The 15,057-nt window shown below is 42.7% G+C and overlaps 1 protein-coding gene across 1 annotated transcript; it reads left to right on the top strand.

Moving 5' to 3' along the window:
* The first annotated feature begins 3,994 nt into the window (after positions 1 to 3,994).
* Positions 3,995 to 14,657, top strand: LOC121327736 (regucalcin-like). The gene is made up of 7 exons (XM_041271920.1): positions 3,995 to 4,051; positions 5,919 to 6,084; positions 6,940 to 7,122; positions 7,509 to 7,724; positions 10,863 to 10,994; positions 11,667 to 11,821; positions 14,537 to 14,657. Exons 2-7 carry the CDS (start codon positions 5,922 to 5,924, stop codon positions 14,585 to 14,587), a joined length of 900 nt encoding a protein of 299 aa, XP_041127854.1. The 5' UTR covers positions 3,995 to 4,051; positions 5,919 to 5,921; the 3' UTR covers positions 14,588 to 14,657.
* The last annotated feature ends 400 nt before the right edge of the window (positions 14,658 to 15,057 follow it).

Here is a 15,057-nt window from a genome sequence, read left to right as displayed (position 1 = left end):
ACCCACAAATCAAACAAGACCTCCTTCATGATGGCATCTCTGAATTGCCTGGGGGTGGGGGTGGGGGTGGGGGTGGGGGTGGGGGTGGTTGAAACATCTGAAGTAGCACACAGGAAGCTATGCTGGTTTTCATATTCTCTTGAGTGCATTGGTGTTATTTTCTAGTGTTCCACAAGAGGGCGCTTGAAGACCACTGTGAGTACAATGTTGGGCGGTGTTTTCAGGGAGTCCTCAGTTTGCTGTACCCGACTTGGGTTTCTAAAGGAAGTGTGTGATTTTTTTTTTTTTTTTTGAGGGGAGAGGTATGAAGTTGAGGTGTTCACTGTATTTGTAGAGAGTATATCTGCAAAGTTTTGCCAAAAAAAAGTTGCTGGAATACACAAAAATTACAACACGAATTCAGCTAAATGTGTAAATTAAGCAATCTCTGGAAAATGTAGGTCCTACTGAAACAAAGAGTATTTTGCTCACTTATGCTTTGCTTTTCCTAATCTGTTGTCTTAAATTTTGTTTTGGCTGTGGTGCAAGTCTTTGTATGTATTGGAAGAATACTGTGGGCGGGGCGCGGCGGGTCCGGACTGGTCCGGTTCTGTTTCTAAAAGGAGTGGCAGCCCCTCCTCCAGTTGTTGGGTTCTGTTCTATACGCTGTTCACATGAGGGATTTCAATCTTTCACCTCTGTTTCAAGCTTTAAATTGTGTAATTTAATATTGTTTCTGGGGCCATATGAAAAAACATGCATGTATTGATAGGACAAAAAACCCCACAAAACTGGCAACTTATTGTAAACATTGTTTTATTATAACTGTTCCATATAAACGCCAAGACCTGAAGGGAAAGAGAGTATGTATGTGTGTGTGCGCGCAATCCATGTAGTGTTGTGTGTGTGTGCAATCCATGTAGTGTTCTGTGTCTGTGTATGTGTGTGTGTGTGTGTGTGTGCGTGTGTGTGCGTGCATGTGTGCAATCCATGTAGTGTTCTGTGTGTGTTTGTGAGATATATAAAGTCAAGCAACCCCCAGACTTGATTCATTTTAAATCACAAAACCAAGCCACCTTGAGCAGCCCTGTAAATTCTAGCCTTTCAATATAAAAGCAGGGATTGAAAAGCCTCCCATTGCAGTGTGATCCATTCCTGGTTTTACGAGACTTAAACTGGGGCTTATCAATCTTGTAGTAAACCTGGAATGATGGAAAATGCTATGCAATGTAAAAGTTCCCTAATCAAAGCTCCCTTTTAGTAACTAGTTCAAAGTCACGCAATTTGCCTTGACAGTCGCATAGTGTGTGTGTTGACCTGGCACTGGGGAATGCTTTTTGTGTGTGTGTGTGTGTGTGTATTGTATTACACTACACACTCTCTGTTCTCCTTAGCCGGTCGTTGCCTCATTTTATTTTGCTTGTGCCCTGAAAAAGAGGACAGAAACTGGATCATCCTGTAAACAATTCCGTATGTAGTTTGCAGGATTCGCACGACACACAGGGTTTCGACAGACTACTTATGTGTCTCTGTGTTCTACTTTAAATTTATTTATTTATTTTTTAATTTAAAGACTTAACACAATGTTTGTAATATCCCCAGCAAGCCACTTTGAAAAGAACCTCGTACATGACCTCAGAACCGTGAGCTGTACACGAGAGACTTGTTATGTTTGCTTGTGATGCCAGCGCTGCAGTCCTTTCTGTTCCTCTCCAGTTAAACAGCTCTTTTCAGAGGGGAAGTTGCAGCTGTTTGCTCTCATCAAGGTTTTTTGTTTCAGTTTTGAAACGAATGGTACACTGGACATTTTATAGAGTTTGGCCATATCACAAATATGGTTGCAGTTCTGTATGTATTTGTGTTGCATTGTTTATTGACAGGTTAATTCATTGCCCTGTTAAGGGTTTCATTATGTAGTTCACTAGCTTGTGTGTGGAGCTCTTCACTGTTCAGTACCTGCGTGTCTGATCCAGGTGTGATGTATGCATTCCATGAAATGACTTGTTTGATACACTTGGTTTGAAATGGTTTTATACATGAGCTTTCACAGTTGAACCAAGTCTTTCGGATGAACCCCCCCCCCCCTCCTTTCCTTTTTACAGGAACCCTTTTTCATTAAATTTTTGAAAATGCTAACCCTGACTGTGACTGATTTGATGTTTCTTCACTTCTGGGAATTGTATAGTGATGCAACCAAAGCATTCTTTTTATTTATTTATGTATTTATTTATTTATTTATTTTTATTGCAGCATTATTCATAATTCAGCGTGTTCAAAATGTTGCTTTTTTTTTTTTTTTTTTTTTTTTTTAATACAGAAGTGTTCAATGCAACCTGAATGGGTTACCAATGGGACAGAGCTTTGTGTGTTTGAGGGCAGTGGCTGCTTCATGGTGCTATACACCTGTATTGGAGAGAAATGTGTTCTACTGCCCAGTAAGAGCTGCTCCCTGTACTGCAAATAAAGCACATTTACTGTATGTTGTACTGATCAATGCAAAAACGTGTTGGCGTACCCACCTTGGAACAAGAAAAAATATATAACAAGTTCCAGATGCTTGAAACCCATTAACCCCACTGCTGCTCGGGGGTGGAGTTCAGTTTAGTTGCTGACACCACAGAAAGTCCTGGTCTTGCATGTGAACTCTGAGAGAGACGTCCATTCTGCTCTGTCATTCCTGGAAATATAACTGCTTTACCTCAATGTCTTGACGTGCAGGTGTGTTTTTAATGTGTTAAATGATCAATTAACGGCAGCAATATGCTGACCCTACTTACTACTGGACATGCTGAGCGGTTTTGATTTTGCAGGGATCGTGGTTTCCTTCCTACCTTTTACAAGAGAGTGGGCTCTTCCACTCCTGGTCTTTCTAACAACTCTTCTAGTTTCCTTGAACCAATCCAGCCTCTTCCAAACATTAAAGCAGTTCTCTTGTGTGATTGCAACTGTTAAACCTGGATTGGAATGAGCCTCCAGCACCATCTTACACAGTCCTAGATCAATAGCAGAGATACTTCCCTGCCACTGAATCCGAATGATGCAGCTTGTATTGCATGATCTTTCCTCTGATGAAGAACGGATGTACTTTTTGGGTACATTACTACAGGGCTGGCCATGCAACACTTTGAAATGCAAACCTTGTGCTTATTGTTGCTGCATGAATAAGCAAAAAAAAAAAACTTTCCTCAATAAGTGTGGTAAATGATTACACAGTCGTGCCCTTTTACAGACTTTGCCCTTTTATTAATGAATGCAGAAAAACTGCACTGCCAGCACAAGGTGGCTGCTGGAATGGTCCGGCTGACTTCTGTATTAAAGGAGTAACTCCATTGGGTTCCCAGCTTCTCTTACTATAGTACGCTCGTATAATGCCATCTTGCATATTGTCATGTGAACAACCTCAAAGTTTCCTTTCCACACAGCAAGCCCAGTGCCTGCTCTGGAATCTAGGTAGCAAGGGCATTTCAGAAGCAGGGCAGATATTTCTTACAATTGATCAAACTTAATATAGGAACCATTTGTCTCAAGCTGCTGTTTCCGATATCCTGAATGTAGTGTATATAGAATGTAGTTTATATCGTAGTGTGTAGTATGTAGTATATACAGAATGTAACGTATACAGCATGTAGTGTATATAGAATATAATGTATACAGCATGTAGTGTACAGAATGTAGTGTGTATATAGGGAGGTGTGATACATCATATAAGTTTTCAGTTTGTTTCTCAAACCAAGCGCTGGACTGATTTGATTCCATTTCGCCCAGATACCTTTCTAATTGTTTTTATTCATTCTGAAAGGAGAACTCTGCGAACGTATCTATCAACAAGGTGCACCAGACAGCTGAGGCAGCGCTGAATTGTTCTCAAAGTGCTGACCGGTTGTTTTTCCTCTTCAATAGTTTGGTGTTGGGAACAGCAATATATTTTGTTTGGTCATGCGAATTGATCAACTAAAATAGTTAAATTTTAACAAGGCACAGTTTATAAACCTTTATTGGCTGAAACAGAATGTGTCTTGTTTGTTTTCCCTGAACAATCAATCTACTATCCAGAAAGGTTCTCGTAGAAAAGGTATTTTTGCGCATTTTTATTGAGCATGTAATCATCGGGCTTGCATGCTAATGGGTGTTTTAAGTTTTTATTTATTTTAAATAACTATTATTGTGCAATAAATATTTGGCATTTTCATTTGCATATCGATATCAAGATAGCATGTCATGTGATTTTATGGAAGCGTTACAGACGAACTGGTCCGGTTCAGCCTTGTCATTAGCCCATCATGCAGAAATGCAGTTTGCTAGCTGCATTATTTTCAGCGATACTGTATTTTCACTCAATCTGTGCAAATGCAGATATGTCAAATTGGGCAGGTTTAAGTGGTAATATTAGAATGCTCATAGATAAGGAGTCTAGAGCTGCACAATTTAACAGTGTCATGGGGTTGTATGAGAGTGCAAAAAAACACTTTGTTTTCAAACTAGTGCGGTAGAATGGGTATACAGTGTAATTGAGGCTGACTCGTGTTTTGCTCCTGCAGTAGGATGGGTGTGCAGTGTAATTGAGGCTGACTCGTGTTTTGCTCCTGCAGTAGGATGGGTGTGCAGTGTAATTGAGGCTGACTCGTGTTTTGCTCCTGCAGTAGAATGGGTATGCAGTGTAACTGAGGCTGACTCGTGTTTTGCTCCTGCAGTAGGATGGGTGTGCAGTGTAACTGAGGCTGACTCGTGTTTTGCTCCTGCAGTAGGATGGGTGTGCAGTGTAATTGAGGCTGACTCGTGTTTTGCTCCTGCAGTAGGATGGGTGTGCAGTGTAATTGAGGCTGACTCGTGTTTTGCTCCTGCAGTAGGATGGGTATACAGTGTAATTGAGGCTGACTCGTGTTTTGCTCCTGCAGTAGGATGGGTGTGCAGTGTAATTGAGGCTGACTCGTGTTTTGCTCCTGCAGTAGGATGGGTATGCAGTGTAACTGAGGCTGACTCGTGTTTTGCTCCTGCAGTAGGATGGGTGTGCAGTGTAATTGAGGCTGACTCGTGTTTTGCTCCTGCAGTAGGATGGGTGTGCAGTGTAATTGAGGCTGACTCGTGTTTTGCTCCTGCAGTAGGATGGGTATACAGTGTAATTGAGGCTGACTCGTGTTTTGCTCCTGCAGTAGGATGGGTGTGCAGTGTAATTGAGGCTGACTCGTGTTTTGCTCCTGCAGTAGAATGGGTGTGCAGTGTAATTGAGGCTGACTCGTGTTTTGCTCCTGCAGTAGGATGGGTGTGCAGTGTAATTGAGGCTGACTCGTGTTTTGCTCCTGCAGTAGGATGGGTGTGCAGTGTAATTGAGGCTGACTCGTGTTTTGCTCCTGGAGTAGGATGGGTGTGCAGTGTAATTGAGGCTGACTTGTGACTTGAGCAAACAATCCCATGAAGACCATACCTGAAAATCAAAGCAAGTCAAATGCAAACCTGCCCTTTTCAGCATGTAGGAGTTTGCATGGATCCAGTGAAAGTTCCATATCCCTGAAGATAATGCAGCTGGAAAGGTGTGGTTTTTAGACCCATTCTGGCCCTGGCATGTGTTGAAATTGTTGAAGCTGGGCAGGGTAGTACTGGTGCAGTACAATTTACTCTGCCACTTTGCAAAGAGCTGTAGCAAGCTGCAGCATTCCTGCTGTACCAGTCAGGGTTTCACCTGGAACACGGGTTTGACCAACATCAGAGTTGTTGTACTCTTTACTGTACTTTGTTGTGCTTGTACCATGATTTCACTGTGCTTTACACTGTTATCGTTTTACCATGGTTTATCACAGTAAAACTCTCAAGGCTAGAGTTTCAGTGGTTCTCATGCAGTGCGACTGTAACCAAGCACTGATGTAGTCATGCTTTTTTGTAAAGTATTCATGGGTGCCATATATTCCTGGCAGCTCTTCAGCTCAGCGTGGTTTGTGTTTCAGACCATGTCCTCCATCAAGGTGCAGTGTGTTGTGAAGGAGAAGAACATGATTGGAGAGAGCCCGGTTTGGGAGGAGAAGGAAGGCACCCTTCTGTATGTTGACGTCTCGGGGCAGAAGGTGTGCCGATGGAATCCAGACACCAATCACATACAGAGCATTCAGACTGGTGAGAAATAACATACTTTTCATTTCTATCAAGTTCACTTTGAATCGTCTCTGAAAACCAGGGGCAGGCACCCCAGTCCACTACATTTCAAGACTCGAGGCCCTTAATTATTTATTTAATCTCTAGTGTGATCCCCCAGGGTTTTCTCCAGTGCACAGTGTGATCTTCAGGGTTTTCTCCAGTGCACAGTGGGATCCTCCAGGGTTTTCTCCAGTGCACAGTGTGATCCCCCAGGGTTTTCTCCAGTGCACAGTGTGATCCCCCAGGGTTTTCTCCAGTGCACAGTGTGATCCCCCAGGGTTTTCTCCAGTGCACAGTGTGATCCCCCAGGGTTTTCTCCAGTGCACAGTGTGATCCCCCAGGGTTTTCTCCAGTGCACAGTGTGATCCCCCAGGGTTTTCTCCAGTGCACAGTGTGATCCCCCAGGGTTTTCTCCAGTGCACAGTGTGATCCCCCAGGGTTTTCTCCAGTGCACAGTGTGATCCTCCAGGGTTTTCTCCAGTGCACAGTGTGATCCCCAGGGTTTTCCCCAGTGCACAGTGTGATCCCCCAGGGTTTTCTCCAGTGCACAGTGTGATCCCCCAGGGTTTTCTCCAGTGCACAGTGTGATCCCCCAGGGTTTTCTCCAGTGCACAGTGTGATCCCCCAGGGTTTTCTCCAGTGCACAGTGTGATCCCCCAGGGTTTTCTCCAGTGCACAGTGTGATCCCCCAGGGTTTTCTCCAGTGCACAGTGTGATCCCCCAGGGTTTTCTCCAGTGCACAGTGTGATCCCCCAGGGTTTTCTCCAGTGCACAGTGTGATCTCCAGGGCTTTCTCCAGTGCACAGTGTAATCTCCAGGGTTTTCTCCCCGCAGACGCCTATGTTGGCACGGTGGTCCCTCGCAGGTCCGGGGGGTATGTCATTGGTGTTGGGACCAGCTTTGCTGCCGTGGACTGGGAGACACAAACCATCACCACCATCGCCCACGTGGACAAGGACAAATCCAACAACAGGTTCAATGACGGGAAGGTGGACCCGGCTGGCAGGTTTTTTGCAGGTACCGTGACAAGCAGGCTCAGATTATTAATGCACTCATTAAAGTGAAATGTTACTGTCATGTACTTCCATACACATTATACACGCAGGTCTCAAAACTGCAATTTTGACAGAAACACATTGCAGCGAGGAAATAAGACTCCTATTGCTTAGCAGCTTCATCAATGCCCAGGTTTTAATACAAGCTTGATTATAGACAAAAAGCTCAGGCGTGTCTTATTAAACTCAATGGAAGTCTTTTTTCCATTGCTGCATTTATAGCTTAGATGATGGAAATAGAGGTGGGGATTCACAAGAGCAGCATTAACTAAAACCATGGCTGGCAGACAGGTCTTGCTGTAGTACCAGATCCCATCGCCACCCTATTGGTTTTGTTCTTGTTCAAAGGGACCATGGGTATGGAGGTGCGCCCAGCTGAGCTGGAGAGAGGCCAGGGCTCGCTGTATACCCTGAACACAGACCACTCTGTCAGGAAGCACTTCGACCAGGTGGACATCTCCAATGGGCTGGACTGGTCCCTGGACCACAACACCTTCTACTACATAGACAGCTTGTCTTTCAGTGTGGATGCCTTTGACTACGACTTGCAGACAGGGAGTCTCTGTAAGTGTTTTCACAAAGGGACACGTTAATGCAAACTGTTCCTCGGCCATGCCTTGTATTTACTCAAGTGAAACACAAATCTTCAGATGTTGCTAAATGTAGCTCCAGAATGATAAGCAAGTAGCACAAGACCACCACAGTTATTGCAGAATAAACTGTAAACATGGTTAGTGCGTTGCTGTGACCGAGGGAAGTTTGCAAACAAATAGATGTTGCAGAAACTAAAACTTAAGGAAAACTTTGGTTTCTGCTGGAACAAATCATCTTTCACAAGTCTTAAAAAAGGTGAAACTTTCTGCTGTCTTCTGTCCACAATCCATGAAGCTGCTTCAAGTGCATGGCTGTCCAGGCTATGAGTGCTAATTGACAGACAAAATGGGGAAAGCTTGCCTGTGTGGAGCTTAGACAAACTTGAGCTTTTTAAAGAAAGTTTCCCTCATTCATAAGTGAAAAAAGGTAAAATCCTCCACATATTTGATAAGTGGCAGATAGAATATTATGAAATAGTATTAGTCTGGATACTGTAAATAGCAGAGTTCCGAAAAATGTAGCGTTCCACGCCCCCACGTGCTGCTTTGTTTCAATAATGTACCATACAGCGTTTCCACACCCCACTGTTAATGTACCTGTAATACAGCGTTCCACGCCCCCACGTGCTGCTGCAACTGTTTAAATAATATACCTGTAATACAGCGTTCCACGCCCCCACGTGCTGCTGCTACTGTTTAAATAATGTACCTGTAATATAGCGTTCCACGCCCCCACGTGCTGCTGCAACTGTTTAAATAATGTACCTGTAATATAGCGTTCCACGCCCCCACGTGCTGCTGCAACTGTTTAAATAATGTACCTGTAATATAGCGTTCCACGCCCCCACGTGCTGCTGCTACTGTTTAAATAATGTACCTGTAATATAGTGTTCCACGCCCCCACGTGCTGCTGCAACTGTTTAAATAATGTACCTGTAATACAGCGTTCCACGCCCCCACGTGCTGCTGCAACTGTTTAAATAATGTACCTGTAATACAGCGTTCCACGCCCCCACGTGCTGCTGCAACTGTTTAAATAATGTACCTGTAATACAGCGTTCCACGCCCCCACGTGCTGCTGCAACTGTTTCGAAGGTGTGCCTGTCATTCTTCTTTTCATTGGTATCACCCTAACAACCTTTTACACTAGTAACTATTTAAAAGTTCAAAGTTTGTTTCAAAGCTCTTTTCAAAATGTCTGCTCTAGTACACTAGTAGTATAAGCATTATTGCCCACATTGTCAAACAGGTAACACAGCAATAATGATCCATGATGTGTAAGAAAACACAAAACACAGCACTAATGTGTAAGCATGGTTAGTAAAAAAAAAAAAAAAAAAAGTTTAGTTTATTTTAGTAAAAAAAACAGAGTAGCTACCTCTGGTCTCATGTGAGCTTCATCCGCTCAAGGCACAAGACGTGTGCAGCATTTCAAATACAAACAATTTCCATATATGGTTATCAATAAGCAGTTTAGCTAATTTCTTCTTACGTGGCTCTTAGAAATGTGTTATTATTAAGCAGATAATGCACCAGGAGTGAGAATAAAGAACAGGGCAGGGCTCCAGCTGGTTTTTTCTTGGAAAGAATAAAGGATAGGGCAGGGCTCCAGCTGGTTTTCTCTTGGAAAGAATAAAGGACAGGGCAGGGCTCCAGCTGGTTTTCTCTTGGAAAGAATAAAGGACAGGGCAGGGCTCCAGCTGGTTTTCTCTTGGAAAGAATAAAGGACAGGGCAGGGCTCCAGCTGGTTTTCTCTTGGAAAGAATAAAGGACAGGGCAGGGCTCCAGCTGGTTTTCTCTTGGAAAGAATAAAGGACAGGGCAGGGCTCCAGCTGGTTTTCTTTTGGAAAGAATAAAGGACAGGGCAGGGCTCCAGCTGGTTTTCTCTTGGAAAGAATAAAGGACAGGGCAGGGCTCCAGCTGGTTTTCTCTTGGAAAGAATAAAGGACAGGGCAGGGCTCCAGCTGGTTTTCTTTTGGAAAGAATAAAGGGCAGGGCTCCAGCTGGTTTTCTTTTGGAAAGAATAAAGGACAGGGCAGGGCTCCAGCTGGTTTTCTCTTGGAAAGAATAAAGGACAGGGCAGGGCTCCAGCTGGTTTTCTTTTGGAAAGAATAAAGGACAGGGCAGGGCTCCAGCTGGTTTTCTTTTGGAAAGAATAAAGGACAGGGCAGGGCTCCAGCTGGTTTTCTCTTGGAAAGAATAAAGGACAGGGCAGGGCTCCAGCTGGTTTTCTTTTGGAAAGAATAAAGGACAGGGCAGGGCTCCAGCTGGTTTTCTCTTGGAAAGAATAAAGGACAGGGCAGGGCTCCAGCTGGTTTTCTCTTGGAAAGAATAAAGGACAGGGCAGGGCTCCAGCTGGTTTTCTCTTGGAAAGAATAAAGGACAGGGCAGGGCTCCAGCTGGTTTTCTCTTGGAAAGAATAAAGGACAGGGCAGGGCTCCAGCTGGTTTTCTTTTGGAAAGAATAAAGGACAGGGCAGGGCTCCAGCTGGTTTTCTCTTGGAAAGAATAAAGGACAGGGCAGGGCTCCAGCTGGTTTTCTCTTGGAAAGAATAAAGGACAGGGCAGGGCTCCAGCTGGTTTTCTCTTGGAAAGAATAAAGGACAGGGCAGGGCTCCAGCTGGTTTTCTCTTGGAAAGAATAAAGGACAGGGCAGGGCTCCAGCTGGTTTTGTCTTTGCACAATAAGTTGTTACGTTTTTTTTGTCTTTTTTAAATCGCTCTTCCTGCAGTGATTTAGAGGAAATATCTCAAACCCCAGGGTACTAGAGCGGACATTTTGAGGACAACAGTTGTAGCAACCCGTGGGGTTGTTTAAGGTTGTATTTTCTGGAACCTCCCTACTTGCTCTATAAGACTCTCCGTGAATATTACTAATATGCAGGGGATCATTAGTGACCATAAACGACCTTTGGTCAGTAGCGCGTTGTAAATAATTCTTCATGGCCCAGTGGACAAACACTTTTTCAATGTCTAAAAATACACTCTGTCAAAACTTTGTTTATCCATGGACTAACTGTAAGATTAGTTGGTAGTATTTTAGGATTAAACGTTTTAATGTGTTGTGTGCGTAATCCTGCCTCATCCTGCATTTGTCAATGGTGTGCACAGCTAACCGCAGAGTCCTGTACAAACTGGAGAAGGATGAAGGGATCCCTGATGGGATGTGCATTGATAGTGAGGGGAGACTCTGGGTTGCCTGCTACAACGGAGGAAGAGTCCTTCGTATAGACCCAGCCACGGGTAGGTGCATGTGCCTGTACAGCTCTGCTTCTCGCTCCACGGGACTGCTTCTGAATCCCATGACTAACATGGGTTAGGGAGCACACCCACAATCCAGTCTTTGCTTACAGAATTGTGTAGGGAAACGAGCAGTGGAGGTGCTTCTAGGCTTTTGATGCCATGGTAACTAATGATGTCATAACGATCTACTATTCCTTTTATATTTAAACCTTCAGGCATCCTGGTATAGAATCTGTTTATTCATGTATTCCTTTATTTTTCTGTATTGAACATTATCTAATTTTAATTAAACTACATTTTTTTGTAGTGTTGAACTTTTGGTTCTTTTACTTTATTTCTTATGTTTGATAGGTGATTTATTTATTTCTTTCTCAAGTGATTTTTTTTTTTTTAATTTGATAGCAGTATTTTTGTTTGTAAAAGATTTCTGGCTGGTTTCATAGAGCCTGGTTAGCGCTATTCCTGGTCTACCTAACGTTGCCTCAGGTGAGGTGGTCCGAGATTAGGGTTAACTTGCGTATGTGAAACCAGCCGTTTTTGACTCTTCTGTCCAGTTAGACTAAAAAGCTGAACCCGACCAGTATTTACGTTAAGGGCAAGTACATGTTCACAACTAATGAGCGTTTAGTAAACTGTAAATGTGGTGTTTTTTTTTTTTTTTTGTGTCTGTAGGCAAGCGAATTGAAACGGTGAAGTTGCCTGTTGATAAGACCACCTCGCTGTGCTTCGGAGGGAAGGATTACTCGGAGCTGTACGTCACCTCAGCCTGCGAGGGTATGGATGATGCGTGGATGGCCAGGCAGCCTGAAGCAGGAGGCATTTTCAAGGTAGGGATGCAGCAGCTCTGGAGTCTCGTTCATAAGAACAGAAGTAAAGATTGGGGATGAGAAAAGGCCATTTGGCCCATCAAGGATTGTCCCTTGTTAGCACATCATTCTCCCCTACTGGAGGGGGAGTGGGGGACTAATTTAGCACAGAATCTAGTCTCTCTGTCTCTCTCTGTCTCTCTCTCTCTCTCTCTCTCTCTCTCTCTCTCTCTCTCTCTATATATATATATATATATATATATATATATATATATATATATATATATATATATATATATATATATATACACACACACACACACACACCACACACACACACACAGTACTGTGCAAAAGTTTTAGGCAGGTGTGAAAAAATGCTGTAAAGTAAGAATACTTTCAAAAATAGACATGTTAATAGATTACATTTATCAATTAACTAAATGCAAAGTGAGTGAACAGAAGAAAAATCTAAATCAAATCAATGTTTGGTGTGACCACCCTTTGCCTTCAAAACAGCATCAATTCTTCTAGGTACACTTGCACAAAGTCAAGGATTTTGTAGGCATATAGTCAGGTGTATGATTAAACAATTATACCAAACAGGTGCTAATGATCATCAATTCAGTATGTAGGTTGAAACACAATCATTAACTGAAACAGAAGCTGTGTAGGAGGAATAAAACTGGGTGAGGAACAGCCAAACTCAGCTAACAAGGTGAGGCTGCTGAAGACAGTTTACTGTCAAAAGTCATACACCATGGCAAGACTGAGCACAGCAACAAGACACAAGGTAGTTATACTGCATCAGCAAGGTCTCTCCCAGGCAGAAATTTCAAGGCAGACAGGGGTTTCCAGATGTGCTGTCCAAGCTCTTTTGAAGAAGCACAAAGAAACGGGCAACGTTGAGGACCATAGACGCAGTGGTCGGCCAAGGAAACTTACTGCAGCAGATGAAAGACACATCATGCTTACTTCGCTTCACAATCGGAAGATGTCCAGCAGTGCCATCAGCTCAGAATTGGCAGAAAACAGTGGGACCCTGGTACACCCATCTACTTTCTGGAAAAGTCTGGTCAGAAGTGGCCTTCATGGAAGACTTGCGGCCAAAAAGCCATACCTCCGATGTGGAAACAAGGCCAAGCGACTCAACTATGCACAAAAACACAGGAACTGGGGTGCAGAAAAATTGCAGCAGGTGCTCTGTACTGATGAGTCAAAATTTGAAATATTTGGCTGTAGCAGAAGGCAGTTTGTTCACCGAAGGGCTGGAGAGCTGTACACGAATGAGTGTCTGCAGGCAACAGTGAAGCATGGTGGAGGTTCCTTGCAAGTTTGGGGCTGCATTTCTGCAAATGGAGTTGGGGATTTGGTCAGAATTAATGGTCTCCTCAATGCTGAGAAGTACAGGCAGATACTTATCCATCATGCAGTACCATCAGGGAGGCATCTGATTGGCCCCAAATTTATTCTGCAGCATGACAACGTCCCCAAACATACAGCGAAATTCATTAAGAACTGTCTTCAGCGTAAAGAAGAGTCCTGGAAGTGATGGTATGGCCCCCACAGAGCCCTGATCTCAACATCATCAAGTCTGTCTGGGATTACATGAAGAGAGAGAAGCAACTGAGGCTGCCTAAATCCACAGAAGAACTGTGGTTAGTTCTCCAAGATGTTTGGGCCAACCTACCTGCTGAGTTCCTTCAAAAACTGTGTGTAAGTGTACCTAGAAGAACTGATGCTGTTTTGAAGGCAAAGGGTGCTCACACCAAATATGGATTTGATTTAGATTTTTCTTCTGTTCACTCACTTTGCATTTTGTTAACTGATAAATATAAACTATTAACATGTCTATTTTTGAAAGCATTCTTACTTTACAGCATTTTCACACCTGCCTAAAACTTTTGCACAGTATTGTATATGTGTGTGTGTGTATGTGTATATAAAAATATGTATGTGTGTATTTAAACTGAGGTACGCGAGGGTGTCCGACTACTAACAAAAACATCTTCAGAGATCCAAAAGGATGAAAACGTACTAGAATATGTGTGCTTCGCACATAGCAAGTTCACAAACTTACTTCAAGATCGGGCTTCAGTCTCCAGCGCAGCTGCTCTCCTTACTTCCTTAGTGTCATTTGAAACTCCGCCCATCATCACAGCTTGTATCCAGTCCTCCAGTTTCTAGTGAGATGGCACTTTCGAAGCAGGAATTCACAGTAAACTAATGTGCAATTTATTTTTAATAAGTAAACAATCAATTAAATTAAAATTGGCACTATATTACACTACTGATGTATACACAATAAAAGTTTCTGGTTTTGTCTTAATTATAATTTAAAATGTGTTTTAATTATTATTTTTCATCCCCCCAAATGACAGGTAGCTGTGTTATAAACCTTGGACCTTATCACCCCCCCAGGCGTGGTATATCATGGGAACTGCACAGCCTGTCGTGATTTATACCTTACATATATATCCACCACCGCGACCCTGTAAAGGGTTAAACGGTTAATAATAATGGATGGATCGATATATATATCCATGCTGGGCTAGCCTATCCAAAAATGAAATCTGTTCTGTTATATTACATGGAAATGATTTTAATGAGCAAGCAGCCTCTCTTTAGCATTAGTACCCCATATCGTATCATTCATCTAAGTTCCACATTTTGTATTTATTTTTTACATATGCAGTGTTTGTAATGATTTGTAAATGTCATTGTGTTCTGTTACAGGTGTCAGGACTGGGTGTTAAAGGAACTCCTCCATACTCATTTGCTGGTTAAACGCAGCTGGTTTTAGTTTTGTATTGACACCTGGCGTGCTTTACATTGTGTAATCTGGAGTACACTGCAACTAAACTATAGGGTTGTAAAAAAAAAAAAACTACTGTAATTGTTTCATTTTGTATTGAACTTAAATGAATAAAAAGCTAATGTACTTTTACAACTACTAAGCTATATTTGTGAATGTTATCTGGGAGTCCTTCCATTATATAGGATGATAATAATAATAATTTTAATTTAAATATAGCGCCTTGTATAGCTGAGCTGTGAAGCCAAGGCTGTTGAAAAGACGTTAGCCCTCAGCCAGATAAGAATAACAATAAAAAAATATTGATGGAATCCATGGAAAAAGAAAAAAAAAGGTATTATTGTTTTTTGCAGATCACTTTAGTGGCAGTGTAAATGTATTCTTGTTTTTGGCGGATCACTTTAGTGAGTGGCAGTGTAAATGTATCTCTTTCAGAATGAGG

This window comes from Polyodon spathula, chromosome 15 (genome assembly GCF_017654505.1).
Source record: "Polyodon spathula isolate WHYD16114869_AA chromosome 15, ASM1765450v1, whole genome shotgun sequence".
In the NCBI taxonomy this organism is placed as follows: domain Eukaryota; kingdom Metazoa; phylum Chordata; class Actinopteri; order Acipenseriformes; family Polyodontidae; genus Polyodon; species Polyodon spathula.
Note: the sequence above shows the minus strand (reverse complement) of the source record. Positions and strands in the feature narration are given on the sequence as shown.